The following is a 26,905-nucleotide window of genomic DNA, read 5'->3' as shown; positions in this document are numbered from 1 at the left end:
GTCATGGAGCAAGCCATTGATCCCAAGGCTGGCTGTTACTTGACAAGGCTGGCTAATACTTGTATCTGAAGTGAATGTTCTCTCTGTCAGTCATATCTGCCTCGGCATTCAACTTTCCAAGACGCTCACTCTCCTCTTTGGAAATCCCTTGCTCGCGAACAAGCCTGTCCCGCCTCTTGTTCTCCCAGATGTCTTGAATAAAGGTCAGCTTTCAGTTTCGAACCGATTGACAGTAGCATCGGACAGACACTTACAATAAAAACGCCAGGTAGCCATGCTGCAGAACTCAACGCAGTAGAGAACAGCACAAGCGGTGAGACCACGAATGTACTTTGGAGCGTCAGACGCCACAAACATTTGGGCGCCCACCGCGTTACCAACACAATAGGCGACGAACAGCACTGTAGATGTGACAGTCTTCTTCGTCCTTCCCGCAACGTTTGAGGGCAAGAAGGTCCAGATCACTAAGTTGTGTTAGCATTCGGCATTGACGAGGGACAGACATGATATTAGTGAACAGCGGGAAACTTACTGAGACCTGGCAAGGAACCAAAGACCTGCAGGATGTACATTCCCCATCTTGTCCATTTCATAGAATCCGTGGGAAGAAATGCCAGAGCCATCATGCCACTGAAAGCTGGTACGAGAGAAAACATCATCATCAAGACTAAAGAGTCCAGTAGTCAGTCGGTGCAGGTTTCAAGTTCTCGTTTTGACAAACTTACATCTGAGATTCGGCTTCTTCAACGTGACGAGTCCAACTACTAGAAACCAGACAATGCTCACGCAGTAGTAAGGAGTGGAGCCCTTCAGCAACGTCTCCAGCGGGGTGAACCCAAATGACTTCCAGATCAGTTTCGAAAAGGTCGTGTTCGCTCCGTTCGGTAAGGCATTGATGATGGTAACGAAGAAGAAGAAGTACGTTTGAGGATCTGCAAACGCAAGTGTCAGGTGTCGCTCGTCGTTGAAGTTATCTGCAGGCAATTCTTACCCCTGAATGTCAACCACACTTGGTCCCATTTGAATTCGGATCTCTTTTGACGATCAGAACCTGTCTGGTTGACGATGACGCGGGCCATCGCGGCTTTCTTCTCTTCTTCATTGAGCCACCGGACTTCGCGGGGTGTACCGAGGATAAACCAAACGAGGATTCCACACGCGATGGTCAGGCCGCCGAGGAATAAGGAAATTCCCTTCCACTAAGAATGTCCGTTAGCCAAGGATCGATCGTGAGCAGGATCTGGGCTTAGCTTACTGCAGCCAAACCACCCGGGTCTTTCTGAGCGTGCAATCCGATTCCATACATGCAAAGCCCGGTGATGATGTTCATTCCGGCGTTGGATGTGCCCCAAATCAGAGACCTCAGGGTGTGCTCCTGAGAAGTATACCATGCTCCGGTAATGAGCATGAAGGTCGGAGAGATCGTGCACTCAAGAGCACCCTGCAGCGTTCGAAGGATCATGAGGTGCGCAAAGTTCTTAGCAAAGGCGATGCACAGAACAACGACACCCCACAGTACCATCACAACCGACAGGAACTTGCCGGTATGACTCTTCTGTATCAACCAGTTTCCTGGGAACTCGCAGACGAGATAGGAGAGGTAGAAAATCGTGCTCAGCCAGTTGAATTGTTCGCCCACGAGACCGGTATCTTCTCGCAGACCGAAAACAGCTTGGACGCTGAGAGATGTCTTGTCCGCTTGCTGCGTGCCATAGCACACCCACATCAATGGGAGGAGCCATAGGTCGATCTTGAACCGAAGTTTTCGGAAGTAACGGTCGGAGTATTCGGTCGCATCTTCGATGGTACCTTCGAGAATGTCGTCTGGCTTACTGGTCTCGTCGACTTCAGGAAGCTTTTTGGTATCGGCTGCGGAAGCCATCTTGGTAACGGAGGTTGATCGAAGTGCAGCGGCTAAGAATAACCCGATGTGAAGTTTCGTGAACAACCCTGTTCAGATTCCCACTTCGAGATCAACTCAAGAGTCCACTCAACTACGGAGAGAGAGTCATTGTTTATATCCATGAATGTATTCAAGAGCGTTCAATTGATCTTTGTTCTACAGTCTGCATGTCTTATCAAGTCGACTACTGGTCCTTTGAGCCCCTGGTTCAATCTTAAGATATTTCGGCCGGATCTCTTCCGGGCAACTCCAGCTAAGGTATCTTACTTAGTGCGGTAGCCGCGATACCGGAGATAACGACTCAGGCCACATTCCTGGTCACAACAGCCATTCTTCGATAAGAGTGGCCGCGTTGTACAGAGCTAGGTATCTGCTAGGCAAAGCTCTTCCGATTACGAGCAGACCACGGCCCGGGATCCGGCCGAGCTTACATGGGCTCGTTGATCATGATCGGTCCAGGGGACTACGATCGCCTGTAAGATTGTAAACATGATGATTAGAGATCAACTTACATGTATGTATCCCTTTAGGTTTATTGAACTTTCTTGTCTATCACGAAGCAGTAGAGTCGCACAAAGTCTTACAACGCCGATTTCGAGCAAGGCACGAAGGAGACCACACAATGGCCAACCAAACCCAGTCCCCCATCGTGGATGCATCAGGAAAGACAAGGCTACGCGAATCATTAGAGCGCGCGAAGAGACGTCAAGGGCCCAGTGTTGGCCAATGGCTAGAGTTTCCAGGTTACTCCCTGGCGAGGACAGTGGCGCCGTTGGGTGAGGATGTGAGTGAACAGCCTGGCTCTACCAGACCTCTCATGCTGACTGAAGCTTACAATACAGTGGGTTCTCATAGACACGGAGCACGGGAACATCGATGACAGCCAGATGTATCTCCAAGTCGGTGCGATCTCATCTTCGGGGGCGTCTCCAATCGTGCGGATACCAGCTTCGGAACATTGGATGATAAAGAGAGCTTTGGATTGTGGAGCGCATGCCATCATGGTTCCAATGTGCGAGACCAAGGTAAGTCTTTGCCATATTCCGCCAAAAAACCGCCTTGAACTGATGTCATATCAATCAGGAGCAAGCTGAAGCCACCGTTCGCGCTTGCAAGTATCCCTCCTCGCGCTGGCCACAAGGTCTTCGAGGCGCGGGAGCTATGTTTGCCCCCGCAGCTTTCAACCAAACCGGCCGAGAGTACCTTCTTACCGCCAACGACAACGTTATGGTTTGCGTACAGATAGAGAGCCGAAAGGCCGTAGAGAACGTGGAAGAAATCGCGAATGTTGGCGGCATCGACATGTTATTCATCGGACCCAACGATCTTGCTTCATCCATGGGTTATGTGGCATTTGACCATGCCTCAATACCAGAAGTTCAGGAGGCGTCAGCACGCGTGCTCAAAGCAGGGCTTGATGCTGGGAAATATGTCGGTCATTTTGCTCTTAGTGCCGATGCTGCGGCATTGAAGTACGAGCAAGGGTTCCACTTCGTAAACTGCGGAGCCGATATCGTCGCCATCACAGCTTGGATGTCAGAGGAAATGGCCAAGTTGAAGGACTTGGTAGCGGCTATGGGGAAACAAAGAAGCGAGGTTGAACAAAAGATCGATGGAAAGCAGGGAAACGACGATTCAGAGAATAAGATACTCTCAACCCAGAGCAAGTTTGGCTACAATTAAGGACTTAAGGTAGTCGAATCATTGATAACTAAAGGTACTCTCTTTATTCAGTCGCCGGTTGGTTATCCAGCACCCACCTCACTCCATCAACAACGATCTCTGGCTGTGTCATCTGCACGAAATGCCCACTCTCCTTCGCAAATACAATATCACTCTTTCTAGAGAGCTTCAGAAACTCCCTCATGAGCTTTTCAGTTTTCGCATCAACGCCCTCAATCATATCTCTCACATGCTTCCTCTCCTCCTCCGTCCCGTTCCCCTTCGCGACACCCGCAGCGTAAAGCCCGCTCCAGTCTCTGCTTCGCGTGCCCACAATCACATACACTGGCTTGTCCCCAAGAAGCGGCTGCCTCTTTGCCAGGCCCTTACTCCTCAGCGTTTCGAAACTTTGCGAGTAACCCTCGGAATCCTCTCGCTGCGCAATTAGTTTGTGCTTCTCTGTAGCCTCTTCCGCGATAAAAGCGTCCCATTCTTCCTTCGTGAGCTTATGCGACGCCGTCAACCCCCAGCCGTCGTATGTCTTGACTCCTGCGGCGATCTTTGTCCAGAGAATAGGATCGTTGACGTCTAACACGAGCGGCGCCGTCTCATGGTTCGCATCCACAAGGACCAGACCCGCGACCTGCTTGGTGCCTTTGAGGGCAAAATACTCGTGCGTGAGCACACCAGCCCAAGAGTGGCCCACGAGAACGAGTGGGTTAGGTATGGGGGCGTGTTCGATCAAGAGGGCGAGTTCTCGGGCAATGTTCTCGGCTGTTGGTGGGTTGGGTGAGGGGTCTGAGTGGCGATTGCCGGAGCGGTCATACGTGTAGCTCCGCACCTGAAAGGGGCCGAGAAGCCGTATCACAGCTTGCCAGTTGAGGGCATCACTGGCTACACCAGAGACAAAGAGTACGACGGGATCGGTGGGGCTGTTGGGCTCTGGACCGTGGGCGTAGAGAGCTAGAGAGTGGGTGCCGATATTGACGAGGCGGCCGTTTGGGGAGAGGGTTGATGCCATTGCTGTAGAATTGACGTGAGACGTCTAGGTGTTCTGTACGATCTGATAAAACTCGCGGACGTGCTAAAGCGTCGAAAATCACAGTTGGCAAGTATCTGTGGGATCAAATGTCTGAAGAACGCAAGTAGATATTTGTAATGACAATATTGAAGACGATGAAGAATGATGAAATGGCTTTGTAATATCACCAATCAGCGCCCTTCTGAATACATGTGAAGCCGCGCTGTGCTGCACGGCCCACTATTGCTTACGTTCGTGATTTTTGTGCTTACTTCTGCTTCTTCTTAGCGAAATGCTCTCCCTGCCAAACCTCCACGCTCGAGATCGCGCAATCCTGTAACATAGCTTACTTCGGTTAGTCCTTTCTAGTCATACCTATACGAGCTATCGTGGATTTATCCTGACCACGAAGCAAAAAGCATAGGATCCATACAGCCATCGTAATGCGTCGTCTCTGACATGGAGCCGGTGGTGCTGGGATTCCAGATTCCGCTAGCAACGTCAACCAAAGAGGATGATGCAACCTCAACATCAGCAAAGGGTCTTTTGTTGGCCCTGCGGGCGTTCTCGGGTGGATGTCGGCCTTCATTACCACGACAGGTGAGCGAGTCTCCAGCAATCTCGCTGCGGCGTCGGACTAGCAATTTCTCAATGATTTCTCGGCTTCTTTTGGCCCCAGACCACCGAGGCTCTAGGTCTTTGAGCGATCGGGCACACTTCTCGGCATCTTCCAAAAGAGCTGGATTGCTGCGATCGATAGGCACTCGAAGACTGAAGTTGAAGCCTTGTGAGCATTTGCGGCCAATTTGATAGAAATTGCTATCACAAGTAGGCGCCAACTTACAGGATGATACCCGACAGCGTCAGATAGTGGATGCAGATAGCCAGATGGTGTGAAGCTGGCACCAAGTCTCGAACCATATCAGCGACGTAGATACAGCCCCGTGCAGCATTAATGCATTGATCGATGGCTCCCGAGACGTCCACTTCGTCTCGTTCTGCGGAGTCTTTGGGATAGTTCAGGAAGTATCTGCAGTCTATTAACAATGTCGTTCCATGATCACATATCAGCAACTCATTAAACCTACCGGTACAAGTTGATAAGAGATCCTGCGTGTAAGAAAAACGTTATCACACAATGAACCATGGATATATCCCCGTGGCTCTTGTTCTTTCTGTTTGCTGAGAATTGGATTTCCCCGGGCAAACTCTCGAGCCACTTTCGAAGAGCCTGATCATGAGCATCAACGCGAGCCAAGAACCTATGAGTTCTTTCTGCATCTGCAGAGGCGATCTTCTGTAGGTTAAGGGGAGAGCTGAACTCTTGGATCTTGCCTGCAAGCCGGCAGAGTTTAGCAAACGCTAAGAAGCCGCTCATGGAGCTCGTTGTGGCTTCTACGTCGACAGCGTGTCCGCTCTTGATCCCAGACATTACATCCTCATCGCGTACGTCCAATGGTAGCTCACAGTAGCAGTCTTCATCTTTGACCGCGAGAGGACGGCCAAGGCAAATCGATGTCGTTCTGCAAGGAGCCACGGGTTATTAGCCAAGGACCAGGCGTTACTAGGATGTAATGATACTGGAGTTACAGTACTTGTCCAGCGTGTATACACACCACCACACTCTGCGAGACTGCTCCTGAAGAGGAAAATCCTTAGATTTCATTAGAAGCGGTGACTGCTGATTTACGACAGCGTTCTTTTCGATCAGCAGGCTATCGATAAACAAACGGAAAGGAAGTCTTACGGAGTGACCACTAATGTGTAGCCCCATGTCGATTGCCGCCCTCACGGCTTGTCCGGCTAAATTCCAACTTTGAGACACAGTATTCCACCCTGCGGAGCACATCGACAAAAGTCCAAGACACTGAACTTTCTCAATGGAGGACTCTCCAGTTGATGCAGACAAGATGAGAAGGGCCTTTTGGTAAAAGTCGATACCGGGTAGCCCGCTCTCCAAGTTGGACGGTAATAGCCCTGACGCACACGCACATACGGCGAAGAAAACCATAAGAAACCTTCCTCTCTTAGGTGAAGAAGAGTCTGGCCCGGCTCTCAGAAGCTTCTGATAACGATTCATAAAGTGAGGCTTGATGAGAATAGGGAATATGTAGTGGAGCTTGTCGAAGTATAGGCTCACAAGCAGGTCAGAGACATATTGCGGCGGGCGAGGCAGGCTTTCTGGTGCAGGTATGTACGGAAGAGGAGGCCAGAGTTTTCCACGAACAAATGAAGGGATCTCGAGGTCTGGCAAGTTTGGCGTTTCGTGACTGGCTCCTGTAGAAGATGGCGTGGTTGTCGCCAAATTCGGCAGGAGGTTTCTTGCGGCCTCTACGATAAGATTACTCGCTGCACCACCCACAAAGCTGGTTTTGGATATTAAATCTCGTGTGTTGCATATGAGAGTTTTGAAGTGACATACCGTAGGCGGCCATAAGAATCTCGTACCAAGGCACCTGCTTGGCTGAGTTCCTCGGCGGCTGGCTTTGTCAACCTGAAGGTACTTTCTACAGAAGTAGAATCATCATTATAATCCTCGCTGTTATCGGGTGAAAATACTTCGGTTTCATCGTCTATTGCGCCTGTGTTGACATCCAATTCAGCAACGCCTGCGTACGCATTCGGGTTTGCATTCGTTATTGACTCTTGTCGAGGAGATGCAGTTGCTTGAGATAACAACGCTGCAAGTCTTGGGAAAGAATTGATGATCTCAGCTGCGGAGACACGACCAGAAGGCTGATTCTGGCTCGCTGGCGCAGGTGGCTGTTTGTTGAGGACGTCGATAGACTGTGATAGCTGCCCAGTGAGCACTTCTAGACGTTGACAGAGTGTATCCATCTGTTGGCATCGTGCTGCAAAAGACGTCACGTAGCTGCTCTCCAATCAGACCTTCATGCATGTAGAAAGGTGCCAGTAGAGAAGGCAGGCGAGTCTTACTAACGACTGGCAGAAGCGTTGTCTTTTGTTCCGGGGAACTCGCACGACTGATCACGAGAGCTACAGTTGTGACAGGGTTGTTTTCCATCGCATTTGATCTTCATCACTTTGTCAGTCTTCGCGCAATTACAAAAGTAGGCTACGTAGACGCAGCGATAATTCAGTGTCAAGAAGCAGACCTTTTTACGCCGGCAAGCAAGACAAGCTCGCCAAACCCGGCTACCGGCCAAGTCAGCGGCGGGTGGACCTTCAGGCTCGATGCCGCTCAAGTCTTCTCGGACGGACATTGTAGACTCAGTCAGAATTTCGAAGCTTAATGAGAACCCTGGCCATCACCAAAGTACACGTAAAAAGTCTCTGGAAGTCATGTATACGTCAACATTTAGAAGGAGTGAGAAAATCACCGTAATCCGGAGGCCGACCGGAGACGCCCTTATCTGCGACTAACATAGCGCCGCTCCACAATACCCCAGGCCCCCACCTTCTCTATCTTGTTGGTACTAGTCCAGGGCCAGCATCTGCGACGGGAGTCAACGTCCAGGAGGCAGATACAGGAAAACAAGTTTCCATCACCCAAACGAGGCTACATCTCTTGGTTCCGTTCTGTGAATCGTCGAGCAGGCTGTGGCTCTATTAGTTGTTAGCTGCAAATTCACTGATGTGCCCGCTTAGCTTGTCCTGACCCTCTGACCTGGAGTAATGTCTGCTAGTGCTGATGACGGGAATGAATCGACGGAGCCTAAATCGGGTTTCTCGCATGTCGTATCCCGATCAACGGGTAAGAAGAAATTCTATGCTTTTTAGTATCAATAAGTATACTGTTATCGATTAAGGCTGCTTCCACCTCACTTGGGCCCACAGCCACTACTCGAAGGTACCATCCCTCCTACTCCGCCGTGGCACAAACGAACTTCAATCGAAACATATAAGAACGAGGGAAGAAATGACTTGAATAACGCTTCTACATGGAGGTCTCGTGACCTTTGGGAATAAAACCTTCTCTGCTTGCTTCTCATTTTGTCGAGATGGACTGACCTAAGTCACTTTAGGTAGGTAATTGTAATATTGAGCCATAAAGGAAGCATTTCCCAACGGTGGCCACTGCGTATTGACAATACTCGCGCGGCTTATATACTGTCCTACGTAGGTATTGAGATACATACATACTTCTTCTAACGTCAACTATATTGGTAGTCCTCGTTTCTCCCGAGTACCGAGAGTGGTATCACTGCGCCCCGCAATGCTTTGAGAAGGGTAGGGAGACCAATCATAAAACAAAACTCTGATGAGAGGGTGTCACCGAAATCAAATATGAACAGGCGTTCATTCGCTTGTAAACGTAGATTTCCGCCACCATATCTACCCTCCACAAAGGGTGTCTCCTACATCCAAGCAGTGACGACCTATGTGCAGACCACGCAACATACAGCGCTATTGGGTACCCCACGGAACAGAGAAAGTCCATGCCCAAGCCGAGACATCCTTATAATACAACCGACTGTTGGTGCTCCTAGCCAAGCGATATCAGGGCCCCAAAAGGCCCGCAACTCGTTTCTTCAGATTGCGTTTGGACTGGTTGATGGAATTCGTCCTTGACGACGAAGGCGTATGATCTGCTAGCTGAAGCCCGGAGGTTGAGGGCTGTGCCGCGTCTTCTGCTTGAAGAATACTCCCCACTATGAGCGATTCAACATTGTCTGTATACCAAGGTTTCGTGTCCACAACGTCTTCTCTGCATAAAGGTGTCAGCAGCTATACACCAAGAAGAACATGGCACTACTCACACTGTCTTAAGCTCGTCGTCTAGTTTTCTTAGACGCTCTAGGGCTGCTTTGCTCTTTCCAAAGGAGATGAATTGAATACTGAACCATCGACGCTCGCGCTTTCCCACTTTCTTCTTCAGCCCTTCGACGAACTGGGTGATTAGATGCTCGACATCGTCAGTCAAATTCGACCCCTCCCATAGACCATCGGTAAGAATTAGAAGTGTTTGCATCTTGCTGTAGTTTTGTAGGCGTCGAATCTTCGAGCAAGAGTCGTCGCCATGTCGGTTCTACTACGGTCGTCGATGTTTTGGTACGCATTGCTGAGAGACTGTGGAAACTTTGACGGCATCTTTCTACCTTTCGCTTCGAAGACGTTGTTGTCGGATCCCAATGTAAATACTAGGCCCAATCCATTCTTGTCCAAAGTGCCAATCATCATCGCCAACGTCAGAACCGTTATCTTAACGTCTTCCCAATGACTTTTCATAGTAGCAGCGTTGTCAACAACGAAGATATGAGCGTCCATCAGTAAACTTTAATGAAATACAGGCATTCGTGGAGATGTCTTACTATATCTCTATTCGAAATGTACTGCGACATGTACCTGTCTTCTTCTCGGGCTTTTCTTACGATGGAAGCCCAGACACCTTGGTTCTCTGCCCAAGATTGGGAGCGCCTATGATACTCCTGCACTATAGCAATCTCATGGCAAGAGGGCGCCTTGGACGACGTCGCGCCACCCTCTATATCAATCGGATCTTCTGGTTCAGGAGAAGGGTTGAAGTTGGAGTCCTCCGGCGTTGGCGGTCGGATGGACACCCCTGGCAGTGGCGGGCCGGGTCCTTGAGATGAGCTGTCGATATCTTCTGGTTCCTCGGCTAACGATGATATTCCCAGACCGGTCTTGATCACTTCCTCGCGGTTAACAGTTTTTCCACTGACTATCTTTTCGAATCGCACAGACTTCCTAACGCGATGACTTCGAACTGCAGAAGAGGATCGATTACGCAGAGATGGCGTCGGTAAAGAGAGTTTGGGATCATTGGCCCTCTTGCTGTCGGCAGAAAGTTGTGAGAATGGAGCTGCAATAGATGGAGCAAGATTGTCGAGCTTTAACAGGGCTTTCAGTGTTTCCTCTGACTCCTTCTTCAACGTTCCGCGCTCTACTTCTAACCGATATGTGCTCTCTGCCTCAGAAACAATCCGGTCCAGTTCTTTGCAGAGTGCTGTGGACGGAAATCGCCTTTTCGGGTCTTCAACAAGCATGTACTGGTCAACTAGGTCCAGTACAGCACAGGAGATCGTGTCCGCTCTGCGCGATGAGTTTCGTAGATAGGTGTGCCACTCTAGGACTTGGGGCAGAACTTTGTGGCCATCATGGACTGCATCTTCGCAAGCAGGAACCTGCTCCCCTGGACTCTGGGTGTTGTGTAGTTCTCGTATGGCATATCCCCGCCGCTTGTTGTAGTTATTATACGACATGCCACTCCTGCCTACCTACATCGGATTCCTGGTGTCCCTTGAGTAGTTACTGCGCCTTTCACCAGTACTGTAGCTTGGTTTGGATAAGGTACACTAGTTGCATTGTCTCTAGCGGGATTGAAATCCCAGGATCTAGCGATAGGAATGACGCTGGAGTGCAAAAAAGCTGGTCAATCTTCTCCCCCAGAACTATCCTCATAGTCCACATCGCTATCGCCCCAATCGAGATCGATTCTATAGGAACCAAGAATGCCGCGAATACTGCTCTCCAGGGTTGACCTTTCAAGAAGCAACTCGTCTCTCATATTTCTCGCTTCTTGTTTAGGAATCGGAAAGTCTGTAACATTCTCAACCACCATTTCGACTACCTCCTTCGGTAGGCCCTTCATTTGTCCCTCCCTCGATGTGAACTCTGCAGCCCACCAATCAGCTTGTTGCGGAGGCACATTCGCTGTCGACAGAATTTTAACTCGTGGGTCAACCAAGTAAAGAGTCAAAACTTTCCTGTGCCCTGGCTGAGTCGGATCTTTCAGCTGGAAGGCAGACTCCTTCTGTTGCATAACGTTGGGATATACCAATACCAAACCCTCCCGCATTGTTGCGGATCCAATTTTCTGCAGCGACGGAGTCTTATGTCTGAGCCCAAAGATCTCATCGAGGGGCCTCAGATCTCCTACCACAAAGGTGCAGTCCTCCTCAAAATTCAAACCCTGAAATCGCGTCTGAAAGGATACATTCGAGTCTGTAACATTCTCATCTTCGAAAAAGTAGACTGCAGTAGCCACGATGTGCTCGTTCAGTGCGCCGTCTAGACCAAACTCATTCTGCAAATCGCAGATAGGGTCCTCAGGAGTTGGGTACATTGCTCTAATCTTGACAACGATCTGAATGCCGCCCGCCTTGCCTAACATGCCAGTAAAGTTCGCAATCCCCTGAGGTGTAACAGAGTTGTTATGTTCATGACTTGATCGGTGGAAAGCTCGATCTCCCTTCACCTGTGGCTCAGGTCTGTCAACAACCCTGAAATCACGAAGCCACTCATCTGTCCTTCGTTGCCACTCATCATCATCAATGACACCGTTCATCAAGTCATCCCTGATATTGAGCGGGTCGTAGGGAGGTGTATTGGGGTATTTCCAACCTGCTTCAGTACAATCGATGCGCAAGTCGCAGCGCATGGTGTGGTCGTAGACAGAGGAGTACACCATATTCCACATGGGCATTATTTGCGTGATGATGTTTTCCAAAACAGAGTAGACGGTTCTGTGTTCCCTGGGGTGTAGATTGTTGATGTAGCTAGTGATCTTTGCGTTGATGCCGTCCGGGAACTCAATATTGCAGGGAAGCCACTGAGACTGACTTGAGAACAACGTTTGATAGATGCCGTCAACATACTTCTGTGTCTCTTTCTGGCCCGGTACTTTTATTGTGATTCCCTGGGAGATATGGCCAAGACAGTCATGAAGATCGATTTCGTGGGTGGGTAGCACCCGAGAGCGACCAAAAACGAGCGGGTACATTGTTGGGTCAATTACGTTGATCACGTTGTTCTGTTTCTTGCATGTAGAGTCGTTAGCTTCTGCAAGGCTATTTTCCTTGCCTGAGTCCCTGTCGATTTTGCGAGAAAGGGTTCGTTCAATGTTGCCAACGGCCTTTTGGAGAGTGCTCTTCATGTCTGATGGAATGACCCTATCTGATCGGGCAATGCGCACTTGTACGTCAAGAACCGGAACAACTCCCGTCTCGTTGTATAGCCTCGCTTTTTCCTGGAGTTCGTCTATACACTGAGCAACAGGTCAGTCACCATGTCTAGCATATTCTTGGCAATTCTTACATATTCAAACATTGCATCGGTGAAGTCGCCATGTCGAATTTCGCCAGCTCTGTGCCAATCCCTTCTCATAAGATTGTCCTTCCAAGTTACAAGGGCCGCCTCTTGGAAAACTCTCTGGTTCCAATCCTCCTCGAGTGTGACTTCTTGAATGAAAGCTATCATGCATCGCTCACGATTTGTGTGCGGCCACCGCTGTTCCCAATCGCTCACAGCATCGGGAAAATGGTCTTCGGGCGTGTGATTTAGGGGAAGACCGAAGCCGGGCAACTGAAATTTACTGCTTAGCTGCGCCCAGTCGGGCACACGATGACGTCGATCGTAGCCGCGTGAGTCAATGCCACTAACCATGATTGGGCCTGCCTCACTGACTTCCTTTGATTTCATGGTGTATAATTCTGCTATGATTGATACGACCGATGCGCGCTCGAGCAGTTTGTTATGCTGCCTTGTGAGATGCCAGGTATTGAAAGAGGAGACAGATGCCTAGGCAGCACTTGAGAGAACGAAGCATATGTTGTGGGGATCGTAGATTTAGCGTGATCCTTCAGCGAGGAGCCACTACTGAAGTAGTGCCGCACTGTGTTCAATAAATTCCGTTTCTATTAAATCTATGAAACCTAGAGCCTTGTTTTCGCTCTCTATTCTAAACCTATAAATCAGTACTCTTATCTTTCTTAACTTTTGAAATTTAGTATTAGTTTTCCATAATTGCGATTGTTTTCTTATCAGTTAAACCTTTAAGTTATTTTCAACTTGTTATTGCCAAGATTTTTCGTAGACCATCTTCCAGCCGGAGAAGTGGCTGGATGGGCTGCTTGTGGGGGCCTGCGGGTTGATGCACTCTTCAACAACAATACCTGGTTTGACGGCGTTTCGTTCGTCTTCGATCATATGGCAGCAGCTCTTTTCCCTGCATGCGCATGGAAGAAAATGAATTGATCTAACGCAGTCATATAGATTCAATAATGTCACGTTCAGCTCTTTAGAAGACAGATTTCAGAGCATTTTGGCAAGCCACGCTATGAGATATTTTGATGACAACCAGAATCGTCTTCTTCTGCAGCTAGCTGAGCTCAAACTAATGGCTGATAAGACAAACCCATGACTCAACGGCAGGGACTAATCTGGTTCCTTTTGTAAGGATACATCCATTACGACATTTTGATTTTCAGTGTTTCCGCAGAATAAACAAGTTACACAATGAAGGTGTCATCGACGGACGCTATAGTAATTAGTCAGTGGACAACCCTTCACCAGTCAAACCCGCATTGAATTTGCGGCCGGTCACTGTATCAATACGATCGGACTCCTTCCTCAATGGTACTGGTCACTTAATCAGGTGCAACAGCCTTACGTTGTGGACATGATGTTCCTTGTCTCGTTGAATCTCCTATCTATATGCAGATATAGACTCTGAGATTGAGAATGGTCCGGTTTTGGCCAGGCTTCCAGCAAGAGAAATATCCTTCACAACGTATTTGTGGTGACGGACTACATATGTTTGAAGTTCTAACGTGAGATCGAGAAACACTGCTACAGATACATATAATGACCCTTAGGTTATCGATTCCTTGACAATGACGGCCATTTTCGAGAAGAAAACCACTTTCTTGGAAGAATGAACATAGAGTTGGGGGATTGTGAAGAACAGTGAATGTCGTTGTTGCCTCTCTTCATATTACAGTTCAGGAACAATGAGCTATTTTGGTCTACGTAGTTCAGAATTCGACCATGACATCAAGATCGGCAAACTACTCACTACCGAACGTCGTCGCGGAGCTCGTATCATGTACATATTGTGCATCAACTGGCCCCAATGAGTTCTGCTAGTGAGTGGTCTCGAGAGGTTACATCCAATCACGACCTACGTGAACATTGTATGACCCGCTTCCATACCTGTCTCGTAGTAAGGAGGTAAGCTTTGCAGGGTCGATATCTCTGGCAGAGATGTCCCGAGACATAGGGGCCCCATCAATGGATTCATCATCACCATTCAACGTAATGAGGTGAGTTGGTATCTCGCGTTGAGAAATGACAAGTTTTGATACGATGTAAGAACTTCCCAGAAAAATGATTGACCTGGAAAATGTGTGTATGCGGCTGGTAATTCGCATAAATTCCGATAAGCTAGCTCTCGAAGGGCTGGACTGCTAGATATAAGATGAAAGTACTTCTCCAGAGGAGGCGACATGCAGATGCTTCTCCGTCATCCTTCGCGTCCATCAGCTCCAACCCACGGAGTTATACATGCCCTGCGAAATGTAAGAATACGTAAGAAAGATTCCCTCACCAGACCCGATCTGCCTTGGAAGGGATTCACCATCGTTCTCAACAATAGATTTTTTGAGAGCGCAGACTCGAGTCGGCTCTCATGGTCCCGTATTGGTTGTGCCAAAATCGCACTCCATCGAGTTACGATTGTTTGTGCCGGGTGAAAGGCCGAGAGAGGTCAACTAATCACTTGGTGCGCCGCATTAGGGAGCAAGTCTCACAGATTCAACCACCAAAACCTCACGATCTGACTCTGGTACATCTTATACGTATCTCAACCTGAACGTGGCGCATTTCACTTATGTTTATGAACACCCCAAAGGAGGCAGGTTGAACGAGATTTCAAGATCACATTAGCACCAAGCAACCTTGACCCAAATTCTTAGATGCGACAAAGCTTGATACCGATGTAAGGTAGGTAATTAAGTTGGGCCATAGGACGAGCCCAGTTGTTGTCAGTCGCCATGGGCTAATCAATTCCCAGATGGGTTCTATCACACTTCGGACAAAAGCCTGGAGATCAGCCTCAGCGCATTTTCTTGTGAGTTTTCTCAGCTCGATACCGAACACTCGGCGAGCAAGCTCATTATTGACGACCCGGCAAAAAGTGATGGCCAACTACCAAACGTGAGAGTCATCGCAGTTGGGAGGTCTAGAGATAGGATGCAAGATTCTCAGCGGAGGTGATTTGTTTTGCTCGTCACCTCAAAAACTCCAAAGAGTGCTAGCGGATTGATGGTCTATGAACGTACGGGGGTGGGTTACACGCCTGACAGTTGCAATTCGCACAACAGAACTCCGGTCAAGATGCAGTAGCGGGTGGGAATTTGCATCTTCATCTCTGCTCAAGTAAAATTTTCAGCTCAAGCACATTGATTCAATTTGGAAAGCCGCCATCTTCCCTCCCACAATTATGATTTCTCGTTATCCCAAGGGTTGTGCATTCGAGATATGCGACTTGCATCAGCTCTCACCGATATCTCACCGAGTGCATGAGTTAGGTGTGAATCGGTGACTGCGGGGTAGCGGGGTACACACCGAAATCGAGCCGCACCTTGACTCGCAAAGGCAGGTGCACACCCTCACCCCGCCATTGACTCACGCTTTTCGGAACTTTTATCCAGACAGCTCTGTGTCATCAAGCAATTCGAGTCACCGCAAGAGGCGTATAGAAGACGATTGACCAGCCGCCAAAACCTCGGGTTCCTCTCGTTCTCGTCAATCGACACTCCACACCATCGACTGAGACCACGCGACACAATGGCATCCGCACCCGAAGCCCCGACCGCCGCCATCCCCGCCGTAGCTGTCGGCGACGCGCCCGCAGCCTCGGGCGGCCAGAAAGTCGACCCCTGGAACGTGTCTGGAGAAGTGGGTTTGCAAGAAGCAGCGTATAAGTGAGAATGGCATATGCTGACTTCAGGGAGTAGGTCGGCACTGACGGCAAAGTCAAGGCCATTGACTACAAGGTAAGAATTCCAAACCCCTCGTCAATGCAGAGCTCTAGCTAATTTTTGACTGCTGCACAGAAAATTGTCGACGAGTTCGGAACGAAGCTGATCGATGATGCCCTCCTCGAGCGCTTCGAGCGCGTGACTGGTCATAGACCTCACCACTTCCTCCGTCGCCAGATTGTCTTCTCCCACCGCGACCTCGACCTCATCCTCGATCGTGTCGAGAAGAAGCAGCCTTTCTTCATTTACACTGGTGCGTTGCCTCGAAGATATTCCAAAGACTGGAGGACAATATGGAAAGCAGTATAGGCCAGGAGGATGGCTAACAAGGGCATATTAAGGCCGTGGACCGAGTTCCGACAGCATGCACGTCGGACATGCTATTCCTTTCCAATTGACGAAGTGGTTGTCAGACGTACTCGATGCGCCACTGGTCGTACGTTGTTCTTCAAGTTACCCCTTGACAAATTCAATCGCTAACAATAGCATAGATCATGATGACAGACGGTAAGAGAAAGCGCTGAAGAATGCTACTCGAACACCTTACTAACCAGAGGCCGCAGACGAGAAGTTCCTTTTTTCTGAGAAGAGAACGGTCGAGGAGGTTCAGCACTACACAAGAGAAAACGCCAAGGACATGTGAGGCTCACAACAATATTCGCAAGAATACTTCTGACGTCTTGCAGCATTGCCATTGGCTTCAACCCCGAGAGGACCTTCATTTTCTCCGACTACGACTACATGGGCGGCAACTTCTACAAGTGAGTATCACCTTATATGAGGCGCAATAGAGAACGAAGGCTGACCTGTCATAGGAACGTCACTCGTGTGGCCAAGAGAATCACTCTTAACACAGCCAAGGCCGTCTTCGGCTTCGACGACAGTTCCAACATTGGCAAGGTTCACTTTGCCAGTATCCAAGCCAGCTCCTCCTTCGGCAACTCATTCCCCCACATCTTTGGCGATGACGAGGCGAAGACTTCTCAGATTCCTTGCCTTATTCCTTGCGCCATTGACCAAGGTTTGTCTTTCCTGCCCAGTATAGCCATAAAAACGAGTTGAGATTAACGTCAAGACAGACCCCTACTTCCGTGTGACAAGAGATTGTGCCGCCGGCCTGCGCTACGCCAAGCCCTCCCTCATTCACTCTCGTTTCCTCGATGCTCTTCAGGGGCCCGGCTCCAAAATGTCGGCGTCGATTGATTCAAGTGCCATCTTCTTGAACGACACACCCAAGCAGATCCAGAACAAGATGAACAAGTATGCCTTCAGCGGTGGCAAGGTTACTGCCGAGGAGCAGCGCGCTGAGGGAGCCGATCCGGATGGTAAGATCGCAGACCCAGAATGTGATTTTGTGTGCGTAGTAGCTAACATCAATATTCAGTCGACGTCAGCTACCAATACCTGCGCTTCTTCCTCGATGATGATGAGGAGCTGGCCAAGATCCGCGAGGACTACCGCACAGGGAAGATGCTCACCGGCGAGATCAAGAAGAGGTGCGCCGAGGAGCTGGCCAAGTACTGCACGGCCTTCCAGGAGAGGAGAGCCAAGGTGGACGAGGAGACTGTCAACCTCTTCTTCTCCCGCCGGCCGTTGTCCTGGGGCCTTGCCGAGAACCTCAAGTCCATCCCTATCCGCGAGGCCAACACTGATGGCCCCGCTGAGGGTGCCGACGGCAAGATGACGAAGAATCAGCTCAAGAAGCTGGAGAAGCAGCGCCAAATCGACGAGAAGAAGGCCGCCAAGGCAAAGGAAAAGGAGGCTGCCAAGGCTTCTGCTTAGATGCTGAGAGATGAATAGGAAAAAGAATATACCCAAGATTTATTGCTTGCGAGGAATGCTTCAATTCTTAATGTGACATAGGCATTTCCTCTAGCCCAAGTAGGTGATGATTGCGAAATGTTTAGAGCTTGAGCAATATGTTCCTGTCTGCCAACGACTATGTATTGGATAACAGCCTCCGATATCAACGTATGAATTTTCGTCGACTCCGCTCCATCCTCTCAAACAGGATATGCATAACCCCCTCAGTACATCGCCCAACCACCACTGGCACTAATGACCTGCCCACTAACCCACGAACTCTCAGGACCAGCAAGCCACGACACAATCCTCGCAACCTCCTCCACCGTTCCCGTCCGATTCTCCACCGGCGTCTGCCGCCTCTGCATCTCCACCAGCTCCTTCGGAATCTTATCCAACATATCGCTCTCCACCGGCCCGGGCGCAACACAATTCACAATCGTCCCATTCCTCCCCAATTCCCGCGCCCAAACCCGCGTCAGACCCTCAAGCGCAGCCTTGGAGGAGCAATACAGCCCCAACCCAGGGAACCCTTGCCGTCCGCCAACGGAGCCGATATTGATAATGCGTGCCTCCTTTGGGGCCAGGCGCGGGAGAAGGGCCTGGGTTAGGAGGAGCGGCGCGCGGACGTTGAGGTCGTAGACTTTTGCAAAGTCGGCGGTGGTGATGTTCCCTAGCGGCGCGTTGAGTTCTGTGCCGGCGTTGTTGATTAGGATGTCGATGTGGGCGTCTGGGCCGAGCCAGGCGTCGAGGGCAGCGAGGACTGCGGCGGGGGCGGTTTCTGAGGAGAGGTCTGCTTTGCAGGATACTGCGGAGGGGGTGTGTGGGAGGGAGGTGATTTGTGTGATGAGGGACTGGACTTTGGGGGCGCTTGAGTCGGACGTGTAGAGGAGCATTACCTGTTGTCAGTGAGCGAATGCAGCAGTAGGAGGGTGGGACGTTGGAGGGACTTACGGATGCGCCTTTGCGTGCGAGGTCTAGAGCCATGCCTGCGCCGAGTCCACGGGATGCTCCTGTGACGATTGCCGTCTTTCCTTTAAGTGGTGTCATTTTAGGAATGTCTTGGTGATGAAGTCGTGATATATTGGCCTTGATGAAGTTAATAGTGTGCTTTAGATAAATGAATTCAACCGAGGAATCATTGATGCTTTATATAAGATTTCAATGACGGCCGCTTTGAATGCAGCTTACTTTCGCAAGACGGCAGTCTCACTCGTGCAGCCCCGTCTTACCTACCGTGTAAGTCGGTATCACGGGCCGTGGTCGTCGTGTATCGGCGATCGGGGCTCCGCATCCCCGACATTGCTTAACGCCGATGGGGGCATCATCGTTCCCTCGCCGTAACACCATCGGCGAAGGAAGGGGGGGATCGCCGTCCTTGACGGAATCCTACATGTGGCGCTCAAGTACCTGAACTAGTCACTTCTTAGCTGACAATGATGGTAGATCAATCAAGAGCCAGCGTCTCTGTGGTATGGTAAGTTTTTGAAGGGATCCTTATCTTTCATTGTGATCTCGAGCGAGTGTAGTTTTTCTACAGGTGAAGGATTGTTACTACCAAAGGGCTTGAACTTCTTGAAAGAAGGTTATTTGCACACAGTTGTCTATCTGATATTCCTGCAAGTCTTCAGAACTTACGGAGAGTGCTTCTCCAATGCAGCATCATGAGTGAAAAAACTTCAAACATCAATGGATTTGTGTTTTGCGTTGTTACAATAAGCTCTTACCGCAGTCACCCCGATGTGCTGGCCAAGAGAGGTTTATTCAGTGTAAATTCCTGCAGAGATGAAACACTTAATTTGGTGTATTAGATATAATACTCTGTTACAAATTACACCTTGTGGCACGACTGAACTGAACAACTATCCAGGGGTTTCTATCCCGGTATCCATCCCTTGTGCGCCTCCTCGTAAGTTGATAGAATACACGGCGACACGCCAACTTTTCCAATAGGAAGGCAACACGATCAAAATCAAAAGGTAGTCTGCAGCTTCGGATAGTCCTTGGCCCGCGCCTGTAGGTCCGCAAAGATGGAAGCCGAGTCGTCACCAGAGAGGTGCTCCATGCGCTTTTCGTCCTCTTCGGCAATCTCCTCGAGAACGTCCTCTGGGTTCTCCTTGCCAGCTTTGACGTCTTTGGACTTTGGCTCGACGGCGTTCCTGATTCCAGACTGGCCAATGAAGAGGAATTGAGCATAGGGGTAGTCGAGATGCTCGGGCTTGGTGTTTGTCCACCGCAGGTCGCGGAAGTCGTCCTTGATACTAGATGTCAACCTGTTAGCGCTCCACCTTAGCCTAAGGGGGGGATTGATCCTGATCTTATGTACCTGTCTGGGAAGTCGGGAGTCTGATCGAGACTAGCGTTTGCAGGGCCCTTCTTGTAAGGATTCTTCGTGCTCAAGATGAAGCTCCCCTTCTCCTTGAGTCCAAGCTCCTTCTGCACCTCGCCAAGGTCAGACGGCAGGGTAAGCATGTACGCGAGATGGCTATCGCTTCCAGTAGAGGTGATCACGTAGACGCCCTCTCCAGCCGGTGTGGCAGCAGGCGCATGCGATACGCCAGACTTGGTCTGGTTATCAGCACCAGAGAGGAACTCCTCCTTTAGCTCAGCAAAGGAGGCGCCTGCCTTTTCGACAAAGACCATGAACTTGTCGCGGTCGGTCTCGGGAAAGACCTTCTTCGGCAGGGCCAGCAGGCGCGTGTTGCCCGCGTCGCCAATGGGACCGTCGCCTAGCTTGGAGTCTGTGCCGATGGGGCGGAGGATCATGTAACTGCGGGCGATATCATCTATTTCCTCGGCCCCGTCGGTGTTGACGCGGGCACGGAAGAAAAAGTAGATGATTCCCTTTTCGAGAATGGTGGAGGGGACCTTGCCCTTCTCGCCCGTCTTCTCTGCAGACTCTCCGTCCTTTGACTTGGCTTCTGGTTTATCCTCTGTCGTGGCTTCTTCAGTGTTTTGCTTTCCATCTTCCTTTTCTGCTTCCTCTACCTCCTCCACCTTTTCTGCCATGGCGGCCTCTTCTTCCTTGGTCGGCTCCTCTGGCTTCGTCGAGTCGTTGGTGGCCTCTTCTTCACCATCCTTCATCTCCGTGTCGGCGGTATCTTCCTTTGCTCCAGTCTCTTCTTTGGTCTTTCCGGTTTCTGCGTCGTCCTTCTTCTCAAAAGCCTCGTCAATGGTGGTCTGACGAGCGGAATCATCATCCGACTTCTTCGCACGCTTGGCGTCGGGGGATCCGCCGGCAGCGTCTTTTTCGATGCTACGTTTCTCACCAGCCGCAGTTGAAGAATCTGCGAGGCCATTGGCATCGGCGGCACTGTTGGCGCGCGATCTTGTTCTTGTAGTGACCATGGTGTAAATCGATGGTGGTGGCAAGATGTGTAGTTGGATGATCTGAGTGGATTTACTTCTTTCTTGGAAGAAGAACAAAGCTTAGGAGAGGTCAGTTGGGCTCGTTTGGTATGTTGATCGCAGTAAAGAAAGAGGAGAGAGTTGAGAGGGAAAGAAAAGGTGTCGAAAAGTGCTGGTTACTGTAGTGAGCAAACAGCTTCGAGGCGGAATGCGCGCGACTGGGCCAGTCCCGTCTAATAGAGTCCTGATGTCATCGGCGTGCGGTCGCACGCGTCGCGTTTCTTTTTAGGATAGGCAGGTAGCCACCATTATGTAACCCGACGCTCTTTCTGTGACGTGCCACGGTTCCATCTCGCGAATTCGTCGCTTTCGTGTCTTTTCTTCCGCCATCAGGGGCGCTGATGATTGTTGTTCCATGTAAGTGGCAGGATGTCGCTTTGAAACTTTTGTGTAAGTCAACGTCGGCCTCACGAACGCGATCATCAAGTTGATCGTCGCACGCTGTCGTCTAATAATCTTATGGTCTCATCAATTATAGAAACCCCAAAGAATTTTTCAGATCTAACTCCGAATTCGAGCAAACTTGAGAATCAATCTTCTTAACGATGAGATTAGTAAAGCGGCATGCCAGGTATCGCGTCTTGGTGATTACGAGCTGACTTAAAAGGCGCTCCCAAACATCCCCGGCAAGGCAAAGACGGCTAAAATTGCGTCTCAATCGACCGACGGGCAAGCGAAGCATGCCGCCTCGCGATCGCAGCTTCGAAAGACGAGCTGCATCGACATCGCGATCGCTCTGGTCGCGGTCAGCGCTTGCTCAGTCGCGGGCGGCCTTCGTCAGGGGCGGCTCGAAGGCTGGCCCCCGCCTTAGGCACGGAACTGACCACGACTATCAACAACAAGCATCTCATCCCCGATGGCACAATTGGCTAGCGCGTCAGACTGTTAATCTGGAGGTTGGTGGTTCGAGCCCACCTCGGGGAGTTTCAGTGGTTAGATTCCACAGCTCAGAGTGCTTTCCCCTTCCTTTTTGCACTCTTACAGCGCGTTGGACACTTTTTGCACGCCCTTGACCCCCATCTTCTCTCCACTGAACGGTTATCCCGCGCTCTTGTCTCCCTCCATTCCTACGTGGCCCAGCCTTCATAGCATTAAGGCGCAATTCATTAACTCGTACGTACTTGTTTCCAGCAATTTGGGACCGGCTTTTTCTTTGAGCCATTCAGTCGACAAACCATGCCTAGTGCATGTCGTAAGGCGTCATGCACCGAGTGCATGGCTCATAAGTTTTTTAGGTAGTGAGGTTTGAACTTTTTGTTTGCGCGATCCGCCCCGCGCATCAGAAATTGGTCACCGAGAACCTCGAAAACGAATTGGCGAGGGGTGCCTTGTGCGACAGCCTCCGTATCCGGCTCCTTGACGGGTATCTCGAATTTGAACCATGTGCCCTCCTTTGGGACAATCTTGATGTCATTTTTTGGTGTTATGATCTCGAACGCAAACTTGCCGTCCTTGATGATAATGCCCTTGATGCCAACCCTGCTCGGGCAAGAGCTACGCGACACTTCAACCGCAGCCCCGTGGAATTCAGCAGCGCTTAGTTTTGCCGACGCAGAAGGGCCGCCGTTATAGAGCTCAGAGCCCAACATTTCCTCAATGTAGCCCAGCCAAAGGCGGTGGAGGGGCTCGAAGATGGAGTATTTTTGGCCCTCGCGAGGTACTTCGTAAAGGCCCCGCCTGTGTCTTTCGCGAGCCGAGAGTGGCTTCGGCTTGAGCTTTTGTTTCCTTTTTGATTCTTTGCGGGCCTTGCGACGGGTCTCTCGGGCGTTTGACGGTGGTGGTGGCGAGCTTGGTCTAAGGTAGAGCGGTCTGTACTGGATTTTCTCGGAAAAGAGGCGGTTGGCGCTGTCGGGAGAGTGTGCCCGAGCGAGGAGAGCCTGCGTAATGGGCTGGGATGAGGGGGCCATTTTGTTCCCCAAGTCTGATAGAAGTCTGCACGCGTTCAATAAGAGCAGGATGATGTTGCGTCCTGGTGTAGGTGTGATGGCGCAAAAAGTCGCGAAGGTGGTGTTTGCTTGTCAAAATGGAAGAGTTAAGGTTGGCGCTGGAAAGATGGAAAATTAAATGTTAGTGCCTCCAGATTATGGGTGGGTACGTATCTAATTCCAATTGGTGGCAGGCACCAGAAGCAGGGTGGCTCCTGCAGCAGCAACATGGATGGTTAGTGTTTGTTCACATGCCGAAGCCGCTAAATGCCACTTGAGCAGGAGCTCGGCTTAACAGAGGCGGGCAGGTGGCACTTGACCTCAACGGTCCACCAAGAATTCCCCCCCAGAACCCGGAGGGCAATGACAATGCGACTTGGAGGCTCTCCGGCGCATCTTCCACACTACACACATCACCCAGTCTCCTTTTCTCCAAGTCCCAACAGTCCGTCACTTCTCTAACGCCATCTTGCGACTTTGATCGAGGGACCCGAGACACAAGAACGGTAGTCTCAATCCTCCGCCTTGTTCTTCCACTGTCGGCAATGGCAAGGGACCTTTGACGGACTGTTTCGGAGCATCCCAGAACGACCAAGCTAGCACTGATATCAACAACCACGGACGAACGGGCTGAGGTTCGACGATCTACAATTCCCACGCGCCCTCTTTCCCTGACCTTACCTCACTCGATACCCCAAGAACACCTCGAAGACGTCACAAACTGACCAGACTCGCACCACATTTTCGAATCCTCACCCAACAATGGCGAAGAACGACGACTCCGCGCCGGATCTGAAGATCCTCGGCGACCAAATCACCCTTCAACCTAGCGGCTACATCAAGCCCTCCCAGCCACGCGATGACGAAAAGGAAGAGGCTCTGATGAAACACATGGCACGCTTCCGCCAGGAACCGTTACAGTATGTACCACCTGCGCGCCAGCCCGCCTGCCCACTGGATTCAGCCTCAACGTCGATCCAGGAACAAGGCTAATTTATTTTCTTCATACTAGATTCCTCCGCGAAGTCTCTCTATATGTCTCCGGCACCGGCTGGCGAGCCTACGATAATGCTATCGGCCAACCCATCTTTTATTCCGGCTTTAGCGACAAGATGAAGGAAGCCGTGCTCTCGGCGCCCTTATTGCAGTCACGCATCGCGGATCTCGCTGAAAAGCGTGTCGCTGTCGAGGAAAAAGAAGGGCTGTTGAATAAGCAAGACAAAGACTTTGCCATGAAGCGCGCACGCAGACGAGCTGTCATTGAGTCTGGTATCCAAGAGGTGGCTGACAAGATGACGGACGACATGATTTGCAAGTTTGAGAGCAAGACCTTCATCAGAAGCGCATACTATCTTGTCACCCAGTTGACGTTGCGGGCCTATAACCAAGGCATCCACGTCTCTAGCGAAGAGGTTCTGCGACTGAGAAAGGTTGCTGAAGAGGCCGAAAAGAAGAAGCAGAGCATCATATTCCTGCCCTGCCATCGATCGCACGTTGACTATGTTTCTCTCCAGCTTATCTGCTACCGCCTTGGTCTCGGCTTGCCCGTCGTCGTAGCTGGCGACAACCTGAACTTTCCTCTTGTAGGAAGCTTCTTGCAGCATGCCGGTGCCATGTGGATTCGGAGAGCGTTTGGCGATGACATTCTTTACACTACTCTCGTGCAAACGTATATCGACACGCTGCTGCAAGGTGGCTATAACTTTGAATGTTTCATCGAGGGTGGCCGCTCAAGGACAGGAAAGTTGTTGCCTCCCAAGTTTGGTATCCTTAGCTTCATTTTGGACAGTATTCTCTCAGGTCGCGTGGAGGACGCCATCATCTGCCCAGTGAGCACGCAGTACGACAAGGTCATTGAAACCGAGGGCTACGTTACCGAGCTGTTGGGCGTGCCCAAAAAGAAAGAGAACCTGGCGGACTTCCTTTCCGGGGGTTCTTCAGTCTTGTCTCTGAGACTTGGCCGAGTTGACGTCAGGTTCCACGAGCCCTGGAGCTTGCGCGGCTTCATCAACGAGCAGCTCACGAGACTGGAAAGATTACCGACCGGCCTCAATATGGACACAAAGAACCCCGAAAACACGGCTATCCGACAGAAGCTTCTTCGAATTTTAGGCTACAAGGTCTTATCGGACATCAATGATGTCTCTGTCGTCATGCCTACAGCCTTGATTGGCACTGTCTTGCTTACTCTGAGAGGCAGAGGTGTAGGCAAGACTGAACTTGAGCGACGCGTTCTGTGGCTCACCGACCGTGTGCGGGCAAAGGGTGGCAGAGTCGCTCACTTTGGAGCTGCGCCCCTCTCGGACATAATCGAACGCGGTCTCGATGTTCTGGGCAAGGAGCTGGTTGGCGTCGTGAAAGACCTTCCAGAGCCTACCTACTACGCTGTTGATCGCTTCCAGCTGTCCTTCTATCGGAACATGACTATTCATCTGTTCATTTCGGAGGCTATTGTCAGCGCCGCCATGTACATGAAGGTGAAGCAGGGTGGTGGCCCGGCCATGCAGGATATCTCCTTCCAAGAGCTGCAAGACCAGATTCAGTTCCTGTCATCACTGTTCCGTGGAGAGTTCATCTTCCCGAGTGAAGGTCTAGCTGCCAACTTGGAAAAGACGCTGCGAGACCTGGAGGCGGACAAGGTGCTGAAATTGCACCGGGATGATCAGGGCAAGGTGGTTGTGGTAGGTCTTTCAGATCACGAGAGAGCTGTCGGACGGGAGAACTACGACTTTTACTGCTTCCTTATTTGGCCGTTTATCGAGGCTAGTTGGCTTGCAGCTGTCTCGTTGATGGGCTTGTCACCGCCTCTGGGCCAGAAGGATGACATCTGGATTGAGGTTGCAAAAGCCCAGGGCAGTGCACAAGTGGTAAGTGGACTACTATGAGTATTACATATGGTATATATGGCTAACACCCCCCCAGCTCGGCAAGACACTCTACCACCAAGGCGATCTTAGCTACTTTGAGGCGGTCAACAAAGAGACGTTGAAGAACGCCTACCAACGATTTGAGGAAGAAGGTATTCTTCAGGTTGTCAAGTCAAAAGACCCCAAGGTTCCTCCACGTCTACGTCTCGACCCAGAATGGCGCCCCTCTCGCGATCCGGAGACCGGCACCCTTAACGCCTCTGGTCGACTGTGGGACTTTACCGAGAAGATCGCTTCCAGTCGTCGTGAGGGAAAGAATCGTCGTGATGGCGCTACTGTCAGTACTCGGGTGCTCCGTCTGACCGACTTGCTGGGAAGCAAACTATTTGATGCTGCCAGAAACATTGACGGCAAGGGAGTGTCGCCCCTGTTGAGTATCGAAGACGCGCGGCAGTTGAAGAAAAGCGTCAAGGAGCAAAGGAGGCGCAGATCTCTGGAGAACCGCGCGCACCTGTAAATGATGTATTACTGTAATCGTGTCAAGTCAAGCGTGATGATCTTACGATAGTATT

At 50.6% G+C, this 26,905-nt stretch overlaps 11 protein-coding genes across 11 annotated transcripts; 3 read left to right on the top strand and 8 right to left on the bottom strand.

Annotated features, from left to right (window-relative positions):
* Nucleotides 1–52: 52 nt before the first annotated feature.
* On the bottom strand, nucleotides 53–1,882 carry CPAR01_11303 (uncharacterized protein; the record flags this gene model as incomplete). Its single annotated transcript, XM_060495562.1, has 6 exons — nucleotides 53–192; nucleotides 255–464; nucleotides 533–667; nucleotides 726–932; nucleotides 992–1,199; nucleotides 1,256–1,882. The coding sequence occupies 6 exons, from the start codon at nucleotides 1,880–1,882 to the stop codon at nucleotides 53–55; spliced, it is 1,527 nt and encodes a 508-aa protein (XP_060345910.1).
* Nucleotides 1,883–2,525: 643 nt separating this feature from the next.
* Nucleotides 2,526–3,586, top strand: CPAR01_11302 (uncharacterized protein; the record flags this gene model as incomplete). Its single annotated transcript, XM_060495561.1, has 3 exons — nucleotides 2,526–2,687; nucleotides 2,746–2,928; nucleotides 2,987–3,586. The coding sequence occupies 3 exons, from the start codon at nucleotides 2,526–2,528 to the stop codon at nucleotides 3,584–3,586; spliced, it is 945 nt and encodes a 314-aa protein (XP_060345909.1).
* A 43-nt stretch (nucleotides 3,587–3,629) lies between these two features.
* CPAR01_11301 (uncharacterized protein) lies at nucleotides 3,630–4,586 on the bottom strand (the record flags this gene model as incomplete). The annotated part of the gene is made up of 1 exon (XM_060495560.1): nucleotides 3,630–4,586. One exon carries the CDS (start codon nucleotides 4,584–4,586, stop codon nucleotides 3,630–3,632), a length of 957 nt encoding a protein of 318 aa, XP_060345908.1.
* A 395-nt stretch (nucleotides 4,587–4,981) lies between these two features.
* CPAR01_11300 (uncharacterized protein) lies at nucleotides 4,982–7,810 on the bottom strand (the record flags this gene model as incomplete). The annotated part of the gene is made up of 6 exons (XM_060495559.1): nucleotides 4,982–5,357; nucleotides 5,431–5,616; nucleotides 5,675–6,109; nucleotides 6,455–6,952; nucleotides 7,009–7,458; nucleotides 7,524–7,810. The coding sequence occupies 6 exons, from the start codon at nucleotides 7,808–7,810 to the stop codon at nucleotides 4,982–4,984; spliced, it is 2,232 nt and encodes a 743-aa protein (XP_060345907.1).
* Nucleotides 7,811–9,047: 1,237 nt separating this feature from the next.
* CPAR01_11299 (uncharacterized protein) lies at nucleotides 9,048–12,617 on the bottom strand (the record flags this gene model as incomplete). The annotated part of the gene is made up of 5 exons (XM_060495558.1): nucleotides 9,048–9,255; nucleotides 9,308–9,576; nucleotides 9,920–10,708; nucleotides 11,140–12,555; nucleotides 12,606–12,617. 5 exons carry the CDS (start codon nucleotides 12,615–12,617, stop codon nucleotides 9,048–9,050), a joined length of 2,694 nt encoding a protein of 897 aa, XP_060345906.1.
* A 1,739-nt stretch (nucleotides 12,618–14,356) lies between these two features.
* CPAR01_11298 (uncharacterized protein) lies at nucleotides 14,357–14,719 on the bottom strand (the record flags this gene model as incomplete). The annotated part of the gene is made up of 2 exons (XM_060495557.1): nucleotides 14,357–14,428; nucleotides 14,474–14,719. 2 exons carry the CDS (start codon nucleotides 14,717–14,719, stop codon nucleotides 14,357–14,359), a joined length of 318 nt encoding a protein of 105 aa, XP_060345905.1.
* A 1,417-nt stretch (nucleotides 14,720–16,136) lies between these two features.
* Nucleotides 16,137–18,112, top strand: CPAR01_11297 (tryptophanyl-tRNA synthetase; the record flags this gene model as incomplete). Its single annotated transcript, XM_060495556.1, has 10 exons — nucleotides 16,137–16,247; nucleotides 16,307–16,345; nucleotides 16,406–16,583; nucleotides 16,672–16,766; nucleotides 16,822–16,837; nucleotides 16,885–16,969; nucleotides 17,017–17,091; nucleotides 17,146–17,351; nucleotides 17,410–17,655; nucleotides 17,715–18,112. 10 exons carry the CDS (start codon nucleotides 16,137–16,139, stop codon nucleotides 18,110–18,112), a joined length of 1,449 nt encoding a protein of 482 aa, XP_060345904.1.
* Nucleotides 18,113–18,357: 245 nt separating this feature from the next.
* CPAR01_11296 (3-oxoacyl-(acyl-carrier-protein) reductase) lies at nucleotides 18,358–19,183 on the bottom strand (the record flags this gene model as incomplete). Its single annotated transcript, XM_060495555.1, has 2 exons — nucleotides 18,358–19,032; nucleotides 19,088–19,183. 2 exons carry the CDS (start codon nucleotides 19,181–19,183, stop codon nucleotides 18,358–18,360), a joined length of 771 nt encoding a protein of 256 aa, XP_060345903.1.
* Nucleotides 19,184–20,105: 922 nt separating this feature from the next.
* CPAR01_11295 (uncharacterized protein) lies at nucleotides 20,106–21,481 on the bottom strand (the record flags this gene model as incomplete). Its single annotated transcript, XM_060495554.1, has 2 exons — nucleotides 20,106–20,406; nucleotides 20,460–21,481. The coding sequence occupies 2 exons, from the start codon at nucleotides 21,479–21,481 to the stop codon at nucleotides 20,106–20,108; spliced, it is 1,323 nt and encodes a 440-aa protein (XP_060345902.1).
* A 1,280-nt stretch (nucleotides 21,482–22,761) lies between these two features.
* On the bottom strand, nucleotides 22,762–23,448 carry CPAR01_11294 (ribonuclease P protein subunit p29; the record flags this gene model as incomplete). The annotated part of the gene is made up of 1 exon (XM_060495553.1): nucleotides 22,762–23,448. One exon carries the CDS (start codon nucleotides 23,446–23,448, stop codon nucleotides 22,762–22,764), a length of 687 nt encoding a protein of 228 aa, XP_060345901.1.
* A 780-nt stretch (nucleotides 23,449–24,228) lies between these two features.
* CPAR01_11293 (acyltransferase) lies at nucleotides 24,229–26,850 on the top strand (the record flags this gene model as incomplete). The annotated part of the gene is made up of 3 exons (XM_060495552.1): nucleotides 24,229–24,386; nucleotides 24,479–26,333; nucleotides 26,389–26,850. 3 exons carry the CDS (start codon nucleotides 24,229–24,231, stop codon nucleotides 26,848–26,850), a joined length of 2,475 nt encoding a protein of 824 aa, XP_060345900.1.
* Between the last annotated feature and the right edge of the window lie 55 nt (nucleotides 26,851–26,905).

Source organism: Colletotrichum paranaense (genome assembly GCF_030867605.1).
Source record: "Colletotrichum paranaense strain IMI 384185 chromosome Unknown Scaffold_9.1, whole genome shotgun sequence".
Lineage (NCBI taxonomy): Eukaryota > Fungi > Ascomycota > Sordariomycetes > Glomerellales > Glomerellaceae > Colletotrichum > Colletotrichum paranaense.
Note: the sequence above shows the minus strand (reverse complement) of the source record. Positions and strands in the feature narration are given on the sequence as shown.